The sequence below is a fragment of the Choloepus didactylus genome, chromosome 4 (genome assembly GCF_015220235.1).
Source record: "Choloepus didactylus isolate mChoDid1 chromosome 4, mChoDid1.pri, whole genome shotgun sequence".
Lineage (NCBI taxonomy): Eukaryota > Metazoa > Chordata > Mammalia > Pilosa > Megalonychidae > Choloepus > Choloepus didactylus.
This window is the reverse complement of record NC_051310.1, coordinates 110,453,280-110,472,226: the sequence shown is the minus strand read 5'-3', so window position 1 is coordinate 110,472,226 and position 18,947 is coordinate 110,453,280. Positions and strand designations below refer to the sequence as shown.

At 33.3% G+C, this 18,947-nt stretch overlaps 1 protein-coding gene across 2 annotated transcripts in view; it reads left to right on the top strand.

Annotated features, from left to right (window-relative positions):
• PIAS1 (protein inhibitor of activated STAT 1) overlaps window positions 1–18,947 on the top strand; it is a 142,374-nt gene that overhangs the window by 119,292 nt on the left and 4,135 nt on the right. For both annotated transcript variants that reach the window (XM_037833578.1, XM_037833579.1), the window contains exons 8-13: window positions 3,521–3,594; window positions 9,004–9,164; window positions 10,936–11,066; window positions 11,770–11,950; window positions 15,022–15,164; window positions 18,434–18,471. In XM_037833578.1, coding sequence (XP_037689506.1) covers window positions 3,521–3,594; window positions 9,004–9,164; window positions 10,936–11,066; window positions 11,770–11,950; window positions 15,022–15,164; window positions 18,434–18,471 — 728 coding nt within the window. The remainder of the gene's footprint in view (window positions 1–3,520; window positions 3,595–9,003; window positions 9,165–10,935; window positions 11,067–11,769; window positions 11,951–15,021; window positions 15,165–18,433; window positions 18,472–18,947) is intronic.

Sequence of the window (18,947 nt, the reverse complement as noted above, 5' to 3'; positions counted from 1 at the left end):
GTTTCATATAAAGTAGATATACCAATTTTGCATTTGTTTCAGCATTGTATACAATTTCCGGTTGCTCCTCACCAGGCCTTGGTATTATCAGGTTGATTTGATTTTAGCCATTTGGGTTGGTACTTCATTCTGGTTTTAATTTGCATTTTCCTAATGACTAATGGTGTTAAATATTAACATCATTAATTATTTTAACATGTGCATATTTGCCATCCTTATAGCTTCTTTGGTCAAGTATCTGTTCAAATATTTTGCCCAATTTTGAAATTGGGTAATTGGTATTCTATTGAATTGTGAAAGTTCTTTGTATATTCTGGACAAACTTAAGGAATTACATGTGTTTTGCAAATATTTTCTCCCACTCTGTGACTTGCCTCTTTGTTTTCTTATCAGTGTCTTTTGAAGAGGAGAAGTTTTAAATTTGATGAAGCCTACTTTATCAATTTTTTTTCTTTTTATAATTCATGGCTTTTGTATAGTTAGAAATCTTTGTCTAACCCCAAGGTCACCGACATTTTCTTATATTTTTCTTATAGAAGTGTGTATCCTTATGTCAATACCACACTGTTGATCTAAGCTTGATAAGTAAGCCTTCAAATCAGGTGGTACGAGTCCGCCAGCTTTGTTTTTCTTTTTCAAAATTGTTTTGACCATTCTAAGTCCAGTATATAAAAAGATAATACATGGTAACCAAATAGGGATTATTCCAGTCATACAAGATTCATTCAGCATTTGAAAATCGATCAATATAATTCACCTTCTCAACAAACTAAAAAGGAAAAACCATATAAGCATCTCTATAGATGTAGAAAAAGCATTTGACAAAATTCTACATCCTTTCATGATAAAACTCTCAGCAAAATAGAAAGAGAAGAGAACTGCCTCAATTTGGTAAAGTGCATCTAGAAAAAACCTACAGCTCATATCATAGTTAATGGTGAAAGGCTTGACTGCTTCACCCTTAAGATCAGGAACAAGGCAAGAATATCTGCTCTCAGTACTACTGTTCAACATTGTTGGAGATCTTAGCCAGTATAAGGCAAGGGAAAAAAAAAGATTGGAAATGAGGAAATAATGTTGCCTTTATTTGCACATGATGTTATTGTCAACATAGAAAAATCCCAGAAAATTGACATAAAAGCTACTAGAGTATGTGAGTCTAGCAAGGTTGCATGGTATATGGTAAATGTACAAAAAATAGGTATAATTCTAGCAAAGTGCAATCAGAAATGGAAGTTTAAAAACAAAACAACTTTCAGTAAGGTCCAAAAACACAAAATTCTTAGGGATTTATCTCATGAAATATGTGGAAGATTTGTATCCTGAAAATTACAAAACATTGCTGAGAGTAATTAAAAGACCTGAATAAATGGAAGATAATCCATGTGTATGGAACAGAAGACTCAATATTTTTAAGATGTCAGTTCTCTCCCAATTGATCTATAGATTCAGTGCAGTCCTAATCAAAATTCCAGCAGGTTTTTAAAAATAGAAATTGATGAGCTGATTTTAAAATAATTCCAGAAAATTCTCCCAACTCTAAAGAGAAAATGAACACACAAATCATTTTATTTTTAAGTAATAAAAGATAACATTCATTGAGTATTTTTACTATATGTCAGATTATTTTTGAGCATTTTGTGTGTATTAATTTATTTAATCCCTAAACAACCCTGGAGGTACTGTTCTTATTCCCATTTACCAGATGATGAATCTGAGGCATAGAGGAAACCTTGGCTAAGGTTTATAATTATTAAAGAGCCTGAGTTAAGAGTCAGACCTAGAGCCTGTGCTCTTAATCACTGCTCGTGTTGTCTGTTTTATTTCAATTTCTTCTCTAAGTATTAAAGTTTGAACTTTGCTTTGCTTTAGGCTGAATTACAACCAGTGTTTATGCTTCATTTAAGTGAAAATTTAAGTAGACAAAAAGCCCCAAATTGATTTACTGTCCCCCATCACTGCATGTGTGGGTGGATGCTTGGTGGGGTTGTTAGTGAAGGCATTGGTGAAGGCATGCACAATCGTTATTAATTACATTAGAATTCTGTTCGCATGTTTATTTTGTTTAGCAATTATGTGTTGCCTTTAATAAGATACTGTTCTTTAAAAATATCTTTACGGCAAAGGGTTGACTAAGATTGGATCTGTAATGGCAAAGGCATACTTTTTATAATTTAAATGTGGTGTTAATTATAATGCATAAAGTGTGATAACTGTATTTTCCAAACTAACAACCAAGGGTTTTAGGCGTTTTCAATTGTGAGAGGCAGTCTGTGAAATATATATACTTTGAAAATTTGGAATTTCCAGGCCATTAAATGATATATATATATATATATATATATTTTTTTTTTTTCTTTCTTGCATCAGAATCACATCTGGAGCATCTGCATTCACATTCATTCAGTCCCTCTTTTCCATTCTGGTTCAGTGGATTTAGTATTAGGTACAATTATAAATCAGAAAGCTCTGTAGATAATTCTGAGATGGGTCTTAGTTGAGAATCACTGATTTATGGAATAGTTGGGTAGACTATCCAAGATTTGGACCATCTAAAAAAATCCAGACAGTAAAGTCACCATATTTAATAAAGGCAGGCCTCTTTAATTTTCATAAATGGTTATCAGCACAGCAAACATCTAATCTGAAAGACTATTTCTAGTCTTATCTATAATGCTTTGTTGATTGAAGTTTTCAGAGGTAACAGATGCCTCAGCTTTCCAGATACAAAGAACCTGGTTGTATTAGATTGAAGGATAGTACAGAATAGCCAATAAAAGATAAAATTTCTAGTGCCTCCTCTCTTTTAAGAACCATAGAAAGTTTGAATTACAAGACTTAGAGGTTGTCTAGTGTGGATTTTTATTTTGCTATATGTAAAATTAGTATTAGAGAAGTGGATTGACTTGTTCAAGATAGTCCAGTGAGTTTATAGATAAATAAATGTAGATCTTAATTATATGGCAGAAAAAGCAATTAAAGATTTTCTTTTCATAATTTAAAGTTACAATTCTGTTATAATAAAAATACTGTTTATTATATGAGCTTTCAAATAATTCATAAATTTTATTTTTATAGTTGCTGTTCATTAATTTACTTTAAAATAGAAGAGCCAAAATAATATTAGTCATGGTTTAAAATAAAATCTTCATCCAATATCTTAGAATTATAAAAGTAAAAGGGTCTGCCATCAGTTGAATATGTCAACCTGCTACAGAAATTTCCGTGTTATTGCAGTTTCCAGTTTCCATATTCCAGTTTCCTGGAAACTCATAGGAAAAGTAGTCAGTCTATAGATGAACAATTGTTTTCCTTCCTTTGCTTATTTTAGAAATCATAGGCTATCTAGTTTTTATTTTTCTGTTCAATTGATTGAAAAACAGTTGAACATATTATTTTTTAGTTCCTTTTTTTAAAGGTTCCTCATTTAACTTCCCCATTTTTTAAATGTTGCGTCAGTGAAGTATCTTTAATAAACTTATTCTATTTGTTTGTTTCTTTTCTCTTCAATGAATATCAGTTAAAGAGAAATTGACCGCAGATCCAGACAGTGAAATAGCTACAACCAGCTTAAGGGTTTCTCTGCTGTGTCCAGTAAGTATTAACTGATGCTTTCCAGAAGGCATAATATACAGTTCCTCTTTTTTTTTTTTTCAAGTTATTTCCAATATTTGAGAAATTCTGTTTACTTTAAAAATATGCTCACCTTGTGAAAAATGGAAAGATATTATTATCTAGGCATACAGTTTAGGATCTAGAAATGTGCATAAACTTCTCATAGTAAGAGATTCTAAATATTGCCTGTGTTTAATGACTATCTCTTGGGCTCAGTATAAATTCTCAAAATAAGAAATGTTTATTATCAGTGTATTCATAATATCTTTTAAAATCGTATCCTTCTGAAGAAAAATCTGGTCATCATTACCCACATATTCAATTTAACCACTTTGCCAACTTTGACTACATTATGAGACTCTACCAATTAAAAACTATTCAGCCTGAATAAATGGATTTATTATGCATATAAAAATAACCTAGAAATATTTTTAAATCAAAAAATGAGGTCAAAATCAAATATGAAATAAATATAAGGTCCTGCATCTTACCTAATGATTAAACTTGTAGTGAAAAAGTTTCCAAGAAAATGTTTTGTTACGGATTATCCTTATCTAGCTTGATGTTAGGTCCAGCAATAGTAGGAATGAAAATTGACTTTTGGCTTTCAAACTAAAATATTAAAAAATTAACACTAAATTACTTTGACATTTTGATTACCTTTGTTCTAAAATTAATCGAATTAATCATTTAAATTGTGGAGGGAGTGTATATGAAGAATGAGAGGACACATCTGTTTCCTGATTTGACTGGATTGTTCAGGCCTAATACGGAGGGCTATTATTTCAATATTAATTGAAATCCTGCAAATCTAAGATGTAGTCATTGTAATCTTAATAAAAATCAAAGAATTCAAACAAATTAAATCTAAGTGTTATTAGTTCTCTATATTAGTCTTTTAGAATTTGTAAAGCCTCAAACAGAATATGAAAAAGTCATCAGCTCTTGAATTAGTTTATAATGCTGTACTTTACATAGCCCTTTAAAACTAAAGCATTGTTTGTTTTTGTAATTACTGTGGTTATTCTTGTTCATTATAAAACTTTTTGAAGTTACAGCAAAAGCACAATGAAGTTAGTAAAAAAAAAACACCAACTCCTATTATTTCATGTATATCCTTCTATTCGTATATCTTTTCTCTTTATTCCTCTTTATAGCTGATCTTTTTCTTATGTAAAATATCATAATTATTAAAAATTATAATCAGTTAAGTGTTTTAACAGCCTATGTTGTAAAGGAAGCTGCTACTTTTTACCATTTAGGAAAATAGTTCACAGACCAGGGAAGTGGAAGGTGGGAAGATGATTAAATACACACACACACACACACACACACACACACACTTATGCCACCCTCTTTCCCCAAAATCCTGATTTATCTCCCTCAAGGCACAGATGGTTCCTTGCCATGCCATTCCATTCCGTTCCCTTCTAATACCAATTTAAGAATATGATAAATGTAGAAAAGTACATAAGCTTCATTTTCCATTTAAATTGCTGGAAGATGTCTTGTTAATCTGCATTCTCATTTTAAAAGTATGTAGAGATACACTAATATATATAATGTTTATAACATTTAACATATGTGAAGCTTTTATTTGTATAAGTATATTGTTCCAATATAAGTCTTGTTAAGTTTTTATTAGTGGAACTAGTTTTGAATTTTATAGTTAGGTACTATTATCTGTATTGTTAGAAAATAATCTTATTTTGCTTCTTGCCCCTCTTTCTCTAATGGGCAAGCTTTTAATTTTCTTCCTGTATCTCCCTGCTTCTCCTCTTTTGGTTCCAACACTTTCAGTAGTTCATTTTAAATTACCTGTTTTCAAAATTCACATTATAGAAAAATAAGCTCTCCCCCATATGTGTGTGTGTGTGTGTATACACACACATACATATATATAAAGTCTATGATTATAATAATTGTATGAGTTCCATTTTGGCTAAAGGCAGAATCCCTTTACAATTATTCTGAAATAGTAGCAACATACATTTTAGATCTGTGTTTACTCAGAAGTAAAATTCAGTAATGCCAACTTATCTACTTAGCAAATTTATAGAATAATGAAAGAGATTGTTCTGTTTGAAATATGTAACTATGATGTCTCACTACATATTTGAATTGTCCTTGTTGTGAAGAAAGAGCTCAAAATAAATGAGTTTCTGTTGTTTGTGTGCCATTTAGGTAAAGGCAACAAAAATAATTAATGCTTTTGCTCTTAGGTGGGAATTTTAAATTCTGATTAATTAAAGTAGAGCTGGAGAATCTTTGAGAACATGTATTGTGTGTGAAATCGTTCCCATGCCTATAAACCCAAATATTAAATGACTTACAGAGTTGATAGAAGGAAAAAAAATCAACACTTTGGAAATGTACATATGAACTGTTATTTAAATTTTATGAAATTATTCTTAATATCACACTTTCCCCTCTTTTTATAAGGAAAAAATACATCCTTTATTAACTTTTAAGGGATCTTTTTGATAGAAGCTGGTTTAAGCTTATCTAGGTTGTCTCTTCTTGCAGCACCATTGGTTAATAATATAGCTCAAATACACTGTTATAGTAAGGTTAGTGGCATAAGAAAACCCATTTGGGAGTTATTTTCAAAGCATGTATCTGCAAATTATGCAAATATCTATCACATCCTGTAAAGGGAGAAGGGGAATTTGTAATCACAAGATGAAGATGTTCAAAGCTCAGTTTCCCTCTTGATACCAATTTAGAGAAAATCCTTTTCCATTGGTCAGATCAGATTTGGAATTTAGCGATTTTCTTCAGAACATTAGGAATCTGAGGAGGATTTTCACATAATTGTGATTCTTTGTAAGGAGGCATTTGTGTGACAGCTAATAGTACATTTGAAAATGAACTTTTTTTGCTTTAGTGTGCCCATTTGTAAGTGTCCTTCCTGTATCATTGAAGTATCTGTGTTCCTTAAAAACTCTGTTGTCAGTGTGTCTGATCATAAGGTCTTGAGAGTTACTTTCTCAGTAAAAAAGATATGAACTAACAGCTAGCTGGGAGTTATGGGGATAAAAGGTATATAAGATGAAAGAATTTGAAATAACTGCTTTTCAGAGTATAAATACCATGGCCTGTGACTTGAATTTTGAAACTATCTTTACTTCTTATCTCCCTATCCATTGTCCTTATAAACCATCAGAGGTAGCATACTAGTTGTGCAGTACATGAACCATGTGTACTATTACCATATTTGGCTGGAATTTTTAGCCTATGTTTTCTCTATTTAGTATTAGGGCAATAGCAAAAATACCTACTTAGTAGGAATTTGCGTTTTGCAGGTAAGTTAAGGTCTGACTTAAAATATAAAGGCTTAGCACTGCCAATCAGATTGTTTGGAAAATGTTTCTGGACTAATGCAGTATGTCCTGGCTAATTTCTGTTATAAAAGCTATTTTGTTCTTCTGGCCTTTTCATCAGGCACTTATGTAAATCAAATAAAAATTGCATAGAGTAGTAGTGAAGGAATAATGAGGCTGCTTAGTGCTGTGTGAGCATAGAACAGAAGAATGACTGAGACTGAGGTTTGGGTGGCTCTCTTACTAAGTTACAAAGTGGTTTAAAGAAATGTACTTTGATTAATAATAGCATTTATTGTAAGCATATATTTAATTTAATTCCCACAGTTTTATGATATAGATGCTATTTTTATCCATATTTTAGAAAACTGAAGCTGAGAGACTTATTTAGTCACTCAAGATTCACACATTTGATAAATAGTGGGGCCAAGACTCAAACCTAGGTAGTCTACTCCCAGAACTCACTCAGCCTTTCCTTGTAAAATGCTATGTACAACCTGTACACCTGTCATAAAGAGTGCCTCCTAGAACTGCTCAGTGTGTACAACCAGAGTCTTATTGGTACACTAGACTGTTTTCCTGCTGCATAGCAGGTACATGTCTAAGTGCTGGAGATAAGGAGATGAGTCTGACATATTTCTAGGAGGAGGAGCCATACACAAATAAATAGTGTAATGAAATGTTGTTGAGTGCATGGGTAGAGAAGGGAACACAGAAAAAGGAGCTATCAGTTCTCTCTGTGTTGGTCCCTCCTGCCCGTTCTTGTATTGTGAACAGGCATTACTACTCCCTTCTGGTAAATGTTTATAACACATTCTGGGTTCTTTTTTATTCTTTATCACTATATCCAGTTGAAGTAAGGAGGAAACAGTGTTACTTTAGAGATAGAAAAAGAGGCCTAGAAAGTTTAAATGTCTTTCCTAGAGACATTTAGTGTTAGTGGTAGAACAATTATTTTGGCCCCAAATGACAGTTATTTTCCTGGATAGACTGGGAAACTGCACATTTCCCTGAAATTCTTCTAGACCAAGAATTTTTTCCTCATTTAACTCACGTTATTTTCAAGCCTTATATTTTTCAATCTGACAAATATGTGGAAAATCTTTTCCTAGTGTTTAGCAAATAATATGGCTATTGAAAGAAGATAACCTGTAACCTGTGTGTCTCGTGTTGACTGTGAGGACCCCAGTGGTAATCCAGCTATACTGTACAAGGTGTCCTCCAGGGAAGAGGGTTACAATATGGCAGCTCCTTGTGTAGGTCTCTGGGCAGCTTCTCTGCCACAGTGGGCCAATGCTAGCAGCTCAGGGACCAGATGAAGAACATTCATTGTTCATAGGATAGGCTCAGTCTGGGTCATCTCAGGCAACGTTTTCAGGGCAAGAGGGGAAAGTCCCATAGCTTGCTGGAGACGCTAGAGGGGCAGAGTTGCCTGTGATGGTGCCCAGAGAGGGAAGAAATACTGAAAGTTTGTACACCTGACTTCCTCCTAAGAGCCAGCATTTGCAATGCAAACATTGAATGCTTGCTGCTGATTTGGTTTTGTCCCGTGAACTGTTGTCATTCAAAGATCAGGCTCATGGTAAATGTCAATATATTTCTGTATCCTGCAGTGTCTAATAAGACATTCTTTTTTTCCTTTCTCTAATCCCTAGTTAAGTGGTTCTTCACTTTTTTGAATCAGGGACTGCTCTGAGAATTGGGTGAAAGCACTCTTCAGAAAAATGCTTACTCTTATAAACATTTTGCATGTAATTTCAGAAGGTTCTCTCCCTCTTCCTCTCCACCAGCCAATCTGTGAGCTGTGTGGATTGGGACAAATAATCCTCAGTGTATACTCTCCAGAGTCACTGTGTTTAATGTCCAAAGAAATACTATAATTTTTTACCTTGGTAGATATGTTTCATAGAAAAATATGTTTAATATTCTTCTACATAGATGAAAAGTAAACACAATATGCCTTAAATCAGAACACATACAAGTTGTATTTCAGGAAATTTTGATCAAAGCTTGAATTTTGAATAACAGTTGTCTGATACTTCCTTTTTTCCCTCTTCTTTTCAAGCTTGGTAAAATGCGGCTGACAATTCCATGTCGGGCCCTCACATGCTCTCATCTGCAGTGTTTTGATGCAACTCTTTATATTCAGATGAATGAGAAAAAACCAACCTGGGTTTGTCCTGTGTGTGATAAGAAGGCTCCATATGAACACCTTATTATTGATGGGTATGTCACTTTTTACATAGTTCTTCCTTGTACCTTAAAATGACCACCTGTTTTCATGGTTTGTAACCCATCAGGTTTGGATAAAAATACTATGCTAGTGTTTGCTGAGTTCCATATGTTTTAGGATTTTCATGATTTTAAGAAATCAGTATTTTTAAAATAAGTAACTAAGTATTGTAAACTTTTTTTTTTCCCCTTGTTTTGGAGATGCATGCTTTACCATCGATGCCTCTTGATATTTAAAGCAACATTTATTCTAAGCAAGGGTGTACGTAGCCCTTCTCCTAACATGAATCTGTCTGTCCCTAGACTTGCAAACTGTATTTGAGAAAAAAATGAAAGAATTGTGAAACTGGTTAACTGAAGCCTACCAAAAATTGAGCTTTTTAAATAGATGTTAGCCTGCCTGTTTCTGGAGATCGGATCAAGTTTCAGTCACAGTCCATCATGCTTATTCTCCCACTGTAAGGACTCCTAAAACTGATCAGCAAACTGAATATAGCTGCCTACTTTGTTTTTCTCTTTTCTTTGAAATACTTACCCTTTTCTTTCTTGTCCAACTACAGTGTCACAAAAGGCAATTTGGTTGTTTCTGTTTTGTTTAGTTTTGTTTTTAATACTTCTGTAGTTTTTCTGTCCTATCAGAAATCTTGCAATGTTCCTCTAAATTTTCCCTTACTCTCTAGCCTCCTTTTTTTCCCCTTCTTGTCACTGAACAAAGATAACAAATTGTAAAAAGGAGGATCTACTTAATATTTTCTGTACTCTCTAGCAAAGCTCTTAAGGCTTCTTATCTATAGTGTTTGAGAAAATACAGGAGTCTGAAGGTATAACATAACAAACAATAGATCTGTGAATGCATATATAACCCAGAGCTTGAAAGATATCAGACCAGTCAGTCATATGGGGGGAAAAAACCATCATAAAACCTAAATGTTTTATGTTTAATTTTTCAGAAATAGCAATGATCATTAAATCTGAATGAAATACTAATGTTTTACCAACTCTGTATGTTATGTAGTTTTAGAATTTTTCCCTCTAATGGAGTTTATTCTCTTGTTATATATACACACTTGAATAATTGGAAAGTATAGGGAAAGAAAGAAAAAGCTTTTTTGGTGTATATTTTTCAGGTTTTTTTTTAACATAACTGTGAGTTAACACTATTAATTTTTATCTTTTCATTTAACATTATAAGCTAAGATTGTTAGTGTTACACATTCTTTGTTAATATTTTTTAATGTCAGAAAAATATTTTTATCAAGGAGATTTAACATTTGATTGACATTTTTATATGATTGCTCTAGTTTATAAAATAAGACATGCTTCTTGTAGGCAGTTTAGAAGATGCCATAAAGGTGTAGAGAGAAAAAAAATAGCTATAATCTTACCACCCAGAGATAACTGCTATTATATGCCTACTCACACACAGAATTTTATATTTAATATGTAGATTTTTTTCTTTTCTAGGCCTACTCCTATTTTTTGTATTTCCCTCATGTTATTAAAAATCTTCAAAACTTCATTTTTCATGGCTACATAATATGTCATTGCATAAATGCACCATAATTTAAGTAACTGTTTCCTGTTTTACATTAGATTTTGAGAAAAATATAACTCATCTGTTCTACTTTCTTGTTCCTCATTTAAACTTGTACCAAATATAGAAGACCTGAATGTTTTCATATTTTGGTGAATATTTTTAACAGTAATAATTCAAATTTATTTTTGCTTTAATGTGATATTCAAGGGACAAATTGTTTTTTTCTAGTTTGTTTATGGAAATCCTAAAGTACTGTACAGATTGTGATGAAATACAGTTTAAGGAAGATGGCTCTTGGGCACCTATGAGATCAAAGAAGGAAGTTCAGGAAGTTTCTGCCTCTTACAATGGAGTTGATGGTGAGTGTTTTCCAAAAGGGTGATTCAGTCTCCCTGCTGTTATAAAGTCTTGATTTTCAATATTAAAATGTGTAAATTTTTTAAAAACACTGAGTAGTTCATGGATAGCTCAATAACTCTTATTAAAAACTATTGATAAAATGTTTAGAAGTAGAACTCCTTTTAAATTCACTTTTTGCAGGATTTTAAATTTTCTGATACAAGATTTCAAAGTAACATAATCTAATAAGTCACATGTAAAGTCAAGCTTTTGAAATAATATCGTTTTAAATTTTTAACAGATTTGATACAGAGAGTGAACATTCCTTTTTTCATTTATTTATTTATTTATTTAATCCTGGGTGGGGGCTATGACTTTTAAAAAAAATGTTACTATAGTATTTCTTTTAAGTATGTCAGGTGCTACCTAGATAAACATGTAAGGTACAGTGTCTGCTCTCAAACTGCTTTTATTTCTGAAGTGGACACAAGATATTTGGATTGTTTGCCCTAATTCAGAATTGTTTTTCAAAAAAAATTACTTAATATTCAATAGGAAATAGTTCTAAGCTTATAGGAGCAGAGTCACTTCTGAATTTCCACTCTGTGGCCTGAGCAGTATTATCATCTAAACTATAATTGATAAATTAATCCTTCGGGACACTGATCAAAGAAGAGAGGTCATAGGTCTTCTTTGCCTTGTGTTTTAATCACTCCCATGCAGGATGCTTGAGCTCCACATTGGAGCATCAGGTGGCTTCTCACCACCAGTCCTCAAATAAAAACAAGAAAGTCGAGGTGATTGACCTAACCATAGACAGCTCATCTGATGAAGAGGATGAAGAGCCATCTGCCAAGAGGACCTGTCCTTCCCTATCTCCCACATCGCCGCTAAATAATAAAGGGTAAGTGAAAATAAAACAAAACAAAAATCATCATGAAAGTTAACACAGCAAAATAGGGATTAAAAGACCTGCCAAACAAAATGATTTTTTTATGATTGTAAAACTTAATTTAGCAATCAAAGTGTATGTTGAATTTTCCCCAGGTGCACAATATTCTTTAAATGGATTACCTGGGTGCAGTATTCATCATACCCGAAAGATGAATCGAATCTAGTACAGTGTTTCTCAAACTTTAGTGTGCATAACCCACCCCCTTCCCCGTGTCTATAAGTTATCAGGTGGTCATGATGCTACTTACAAAGTTAAGAACATTTACTCAGACTGGAAAATGTATGCTGTAAAAGTAACCCTAAGTTGAGCTTTTCAAGTAGAAAGCAAAGAAGGAAAGATGAATGCTTTAAACCTCCCTGAGGACATGTATGAATGAAAGAATCAGTGAAAGAAGTCAAAGGTGACTTAGATTGACACATTACTTATTTATGTTGCAGACTCGTTTCCTGTATTTTCCATTAGGTTTCATACCTGTAATGCACCTTGCTTTTGCTTCTGTTCAATCCATGAACAGTGTAAAACACCCCATGCTAAACATGGATGATGATAAAATGATCAAGGGAGCTTAACACTGTGTAAGGGGTGGTAAAACAAGTATGTAACTCTAACTGTTCTAAAGCAGAATTTTAGTCTCATGAAACACATTGGAGAGTCTCAGCAAAAGACATCATGTTTTGCTGTGGCACAATTTTAGCATACCAGACTAAAGGTAAATCTAGAAATAGACATGCCCCTGTTTAGTTGTTTATCAAGAGAATCATCATGGCCTGTTGTAACTGAATAGGAGCTATTCAAAAAATCTTCTAACCAAGAGTAGTGTCTGAAGAAAAAATGTAAGGGAGAGAAGGAAAGTCTATAAATGACATGGTTATAGATTTCAAGGTTCAAGAAGGAAAATTGACACCAGTCTAAGAGCAGGCATTTCCTTGTTTGATGAGATTAAAAGGTCTCACATTTGAATATGTTTGAAGTGACCAGAAAGATAAAATTGCAACAGTAAAACTGCACAATCATGATAAATGTAGTTTCTCCTCACTTGTTACAGTGCTTTGACTATTTTAGAAATCTTCAAAATGCCATCAAACATTTACGAAGGTTGATATTTTCATTCTAAAGTGGCTCATCTCAGTTTACTATAGAAAGACATTAAAAGTAGTATCATTGTTCTAAACAAAATGAATATTTAAACACTAATTCTTCTTTAAATCCTGTTCTGTGAATATTAGCTCCCATGAAAACTTATCCTATTGGTTATTACCCAGTAAGCCTGACCTTATTAAACCAACTTAAAAAAAAAGGTCAGATTTTCTGAAGTTAGCATAGTTCAAGCAGTATCTATAGAATTTTTATTTCAAAATATTTTATATTTAATATCAAACCATAGTATGAGTAAATATATATTGTCATTTTTTTTTTTTTTTTTTTTTTGATGCTGTGATTGTAACTAAGTTTCGTAAACTCTGGCTGTGTAAATAATTTATGGGTTCGATGCATCATTATATGTTAGCTCTCTTTGCACTATTAATAGTAGTCATACAAGTATACACATAAACTATGCAGTAGTTTTACTGTCTGTATTTTTTTCCTTAAAGGAAACTTTTAAGTGTTAAGGAAACTAATATTTCTTTTTTGGATATTTACTTTATTGTTTCTCTCAAAATAGCTGTTTGTTATGTATAGAAAATTACATTAGATGCATTAACTACTTCCTGAGCTTCCTAGTAACTAATTGAACCCAGATATAGTATTTTCAAATGCCAGCTCTTTCTTTATCTACTTTCAGATAGAAAACAGGAAACCTGAAAGTTTATGCCATTTTTAGAAGTAGGGTATTACTATATTTAGTACTAGTGGCCATTTTACAGTACTGTTTAGTCAATAAGTAGAAACATAAACCAAGCATATTGTTTTTGTTATTGTCCTGTGTTAACGATGGAAATCCATTTCAGAACATTATCACAGATTTGAAAGAAAAGGAGCTATCCAGAATTTAGAAAGAGGCAAAGCATCAGTAAATGTAAAACATTTTAGTCTTCAGCCACTGAGTGTGCTTCCAGTTTAGTATTTCATCCAGAAATTTCCTGTACTATTTGGTATACTGAGATATTTTAAAAGACTAGCATTTCCAGTGCTTTCCTCTCTCCTGTAATTCCTTAGGCATTGTCAGAGGAGACAGCTAATGGAAAGTGATACTTTTTAAAGATGTTAAAGGTTTAATTAAAGTTTCCATTAGAGGAAACATTTTTTGTGAGTCAGATGAGAGAGTATTTTGTGTTTCATATTCTGTTCATATAAACATGGTAGATGCCCATAACAAGAATGTTATTCCTGGAAATCACCCTGGCATTTTTTGAAATGTTGTGCACCATTGAAATTGCATTCCACACCCCAAGTACTATAAATGAAGTTTTATAAACAAAAGACAGGCTCTTTTTAGTTTGAACCTTCAGTTACACATTTGCATCCTATTCTTCTAGAGATCCCTCTTTTCTTTTTCTAGTTATGCTGTTCTCCCTTTTAAAACTCTTCATCACCTATTCGTTTTGAAACATTTCTTCTGCTTGTCTTGCTACCTTCATTCATTCATTGAGCCTTTTATGCAAACAGTCTGCTGATGACAGTGCTGGGCATTAGGTATACCATAGCCAAACTCCAGTGCTGGTTTTAAAAAGGTTTTAGGGTTTCTTCTGCCATAGATACCTTTCATGCATATCCTATTTAGTTGACTAAGCTATGCCTTTCCCCTCTATTCTGAAAGTATAGATGATGATGTTTCAGAGATAGCAAGTGATTTTTGATTGTTGGATGCCATTGCATCCATTCTCCCTATATTCGCTAAAAATACTACAAAGTTTACAAATATTTCTTAATAATCATGGATAATATAATTTATACATTGCTTTGCTTGCCTTTTATTATTTCCAGCCCAAAAGTTAGGGCTTAATTGTGAGATCCTTTGTTTGTTAAACTTTAAAGTTCCACTGACTCCTGAAAATTATGCACACTTTTCTTTCTAATAGCATCTTAAGTCTTCCTCATCAAGCATCTCCAGTGTCCCGCACCCCAAGCCTCCCTGCTGTAGACACGAGCTACATTAACACATCCCTCATCCAAGACTACAGGCATCCTTTCCATATGACACCCATGCCTTATGATTTACAAGGTGAGTCACCAACTCTTCTGTATTGTCACTTAACATTATGAATGCCTTTGATCTGTATAGTCCTTTTCTGAGTCAGTCTAAGAAAGAATTGAAAGATTGGGGTAACAGGGGCTTGGACCCAGAAAACTGGGAGATACTTTTACTGTGGTCATAAATACAGATCCAGGTCCCTGATTGTACCTGCATCTATAGCCATTGTTTTACTTTTACTACCAGTGGTAAAAATAGTGTAATGATCTTTAGGTTTTGTGATCTTCAAAATATTCTGCAAGTTGTTTTTGAATGACTTACAATATTCTGCTTTGAATTTTGATGTTTATGTGTATTATTTTCTGTTCCCTGATTCCACTTATAATGCAGCAGGCATCATGGGTACCTATGTTATATTATCTTTTAGTTAATGCTTAATGGATATTCTTGAAAGTTTGTATTTTTGTTCCAATGAACCTTATTCTTTTTGAAGTAGTTTGAAATGTCAGTGCACTCATTTGTACAACGTATTTTGAGTTCATAATTATCATTTGCATTATCAAGAAGAATTATTAGTTGTTTATATGTATCTTTGTAATTTAATAATGTATATATTAGCCATATAATCTAAGAGCATCTTTTTTATTAAAAAAACCATATGTGCTTATTATAGAAAATTCAATTGTGAAACATAAAGTGAGCACTTCCCTCTACCCCTTCCTACAATTCCACTCTCCAGAAGTTACAACTAGTCTTAACAGTTTGATATCTTCCCAGGCCTTTTTCTACACATAAGAAACATACACATAAAGTTTTTTTTTTTTTAAAGAGTATTTTTTTCCTGCAACTTGCTTTATTCACTTAATATATCAAGAACGTTTTTTATGAATTTATAATTAATGGTTTTGGTTAAAAACAAGATAAATAATTTGAATAGTGTTTGTTTAAATTGTTTGGTCATCAGTTGGTTTGTTCTCAGTAAAGATGTATCATTATACAAAATCCTTTAGGTGAAAGTGAGCATGACTCCCCTCGAAAAGGATTCTGTCTTTTAAGAAGATCTTGAGCTGGAGATGGGGATGAGGGAACCACTTAACTAGGGTTAAGGAGCTAGTTTCACAAGGTGCTAACTAAAATAAGAATGGTAAATTTGTGTGACAAGTGTGAGATGTTTTGTTTGTGTCATAAACTTCAATTGTTATTTTCTTGTTGGGCATTTTTTTAAAAAATACAGTTTTATTGAAATATATTCACATACCCTACAGTTATCCACAGTGTACAATCAGTTGTTCACAATACCATCATAGAGTTGTGCATTCGTCACCACAATCAATTTTTGAACATTTTCCTTACTCCAAAAAAAATGAAAATAAAAAAGAACACCTAAAACATTCCACCACCCCCTATCCCACTGTATTTTTCCTTTCATTTTTGTTCCCATTTTTCTACTTATCTGTCCATACACTGGATAAAGGGAATGTGAGCCACAAGGTTTTCACAGCCACACAGTCATACCGTGTAAGCTACACAGTTATGCAATCGTCTTCAGGAATCAAGGCTGCTGAGTTGCAGTTTGACAGCTTCATTCCCCTCTAGCCTTCCCACACACAAAAAACTAAAAAGGGATATCTATATAGCACCTAAGAATGCCCTCCAGAGTGTCCTCTCAACCCATTTGAAATCTCTCAGCCACTGAAACTTTCTTTTGTTTCATATTTCTTCCCCTTTTTTGTCAAGATTTTCTCAATCCCACAATGCCGGGTCCAGGCTCATCCCTGGGAGTCATGTCTCACATTGCCAGGGGGATTTACACCCCTGGGAGTCAAGGGAATTTATTTTAAAGGTTGTTTAAGAATTCAGTGACTTGCAACCTTGTTTTAATGTTAAGTCCTATCAGTCACTCTCTTTCTCACTGTTTTCCATACATCAACACACACAACCATTTTTATTGTTTTTACCAGTAAGAAAGATATGCCCCATGCAGCAAATCCCACTTCCTTCCTAACCCCTTCAGTTCTTCATTTCCTTCTGTAGCCTCTTTAGTTCCACCCCAGTATTGCCAGACCCATGTCCCTCTGGGCCAGAAGGCTCATGGATCTTCCTCAGCCAGACCCACTGGTAGGGCCTGCTGTCACAAACACTGTCTAATCAGCAGAGAATGGTCAAGGTTTGTCCCTAAGCTTAGGCCCTAGGACCCTACAGAGTAATCCAGGCAGATGGACATGGGACCTGGAAAAGTTAGGTGGGTTCTTAGTGACTTTTAATGAAAACCCCATTTCAGCACTGTCCAATAGAACTTTCTGCAATGAGGAAAATGTTCTAAATCTTTACTGGCCATTATATTAGCCACTAGCCATGTGTGCCTGTTGAGTACTTCAAATGTGGCTAGTGTGGCTGAAGAACTAAATTTTTAATTTGACTTAATCTTAATAAATTTTTAAATAACCTCATGTGGCTAGTGGCTATCCTATTGGACAGTGCAGCCTATATCTCACTTAGCCCATTGTGAAATCTCACCATGAAGAACCAGTGCTATACATTTTGCAGGTCCTTATGTTGTAATCTGTTCTAACGTAGACAGTGGGTGGATCCCCACCCAACCTAATTTTCCGAGTATGTTGAAATATTTATATATTTTTGAAATACATTTGAAATATTGACATATTTCTTATCTCCATCTACTTGTTATGCTTTTCCCAAAAATTTAGATATCATAATGAGGCATTTCGTTCACATTAGTTTACTTGGTCTTTGTCGCATTACACATTTGGGTGGTATGGACAAGAATAGTATTGAAGGGGGCCTTCTGGCAGTGAATCCCTAGCAGTCAGGTATTGGGGCTGGTCTTCTGGTAATAGCCATCACCTCAACTCTCAGGCCCTCTCTCAGATCTCTTCTCCCCTTGAGCCCCTGGGAAGTCTCTGAGTTAGAATGTGGTACAGATGGTAGCAAGTGAGCATTTTTGAGAAAGAGCAATTGAAAACAGAAAATCTGTTTTATAACTTGCTTAAACTCTTTTAACTTCAAACTTTCTCCTCTGCAAAATGAGGGCAAAAATAATGACATGCCCAAGTCCCATAGATGGAAATAGAAATCATTGCTAGAGCTTGGACTTCAGCCTTAGTAATCTAGACATAGGAGAGAGCATAAAACATTCTTCTCAACTCTTCATGATTAAATAAAATTCTAAATTATACAGCATTTTTAAGATACATATTTGTTTTGGAATATTGAGGCATTTGGGGGGAATTTTTTTTTTCTTTTTTTCCAAAACTAAAATACATTTTTTTTCCCTACAGGATTAGATTTCTTTCCTTTCTTATCAGGAGACAATCAGGTATGCTGTATTAAAAAAATTACTAGTATTTTAAATGTTCACTTAAATATTTAAATGTATATAATATGTAGCTAAAAGAAAGAAAATAAGTTTCCTCAGAAACTTCAGACTGTCATACCCATTACATTGTTTTAAGAATTTAAATAAAAATCCCTTTGTTTCAATTACGCCTGAGTATGTAATAACAGTGTCTATTTGTTGCTTTCTAATATTGCTTTATAAAGAAGCAGTTTATAATGCAGTGAGTAATGTTAACTGATAGATTTCTTGGCCAAATAGTTCCCTAAGAGAAAGAGAGTTGAATTGTCCTGCTTCTTCTCAGCGTTTATGCCTCTTTGAAAACAGAACTTTGAAAAATTGTTTGCAATACAAATTAAAACAAAGACCAGCAAAATTTTTATTTCAGATTTTTTGTCTAGTTTCAAATCCAAAAATTGTCAGTGTCAAAAATCATTACATAAGGCCATTGGATTTTG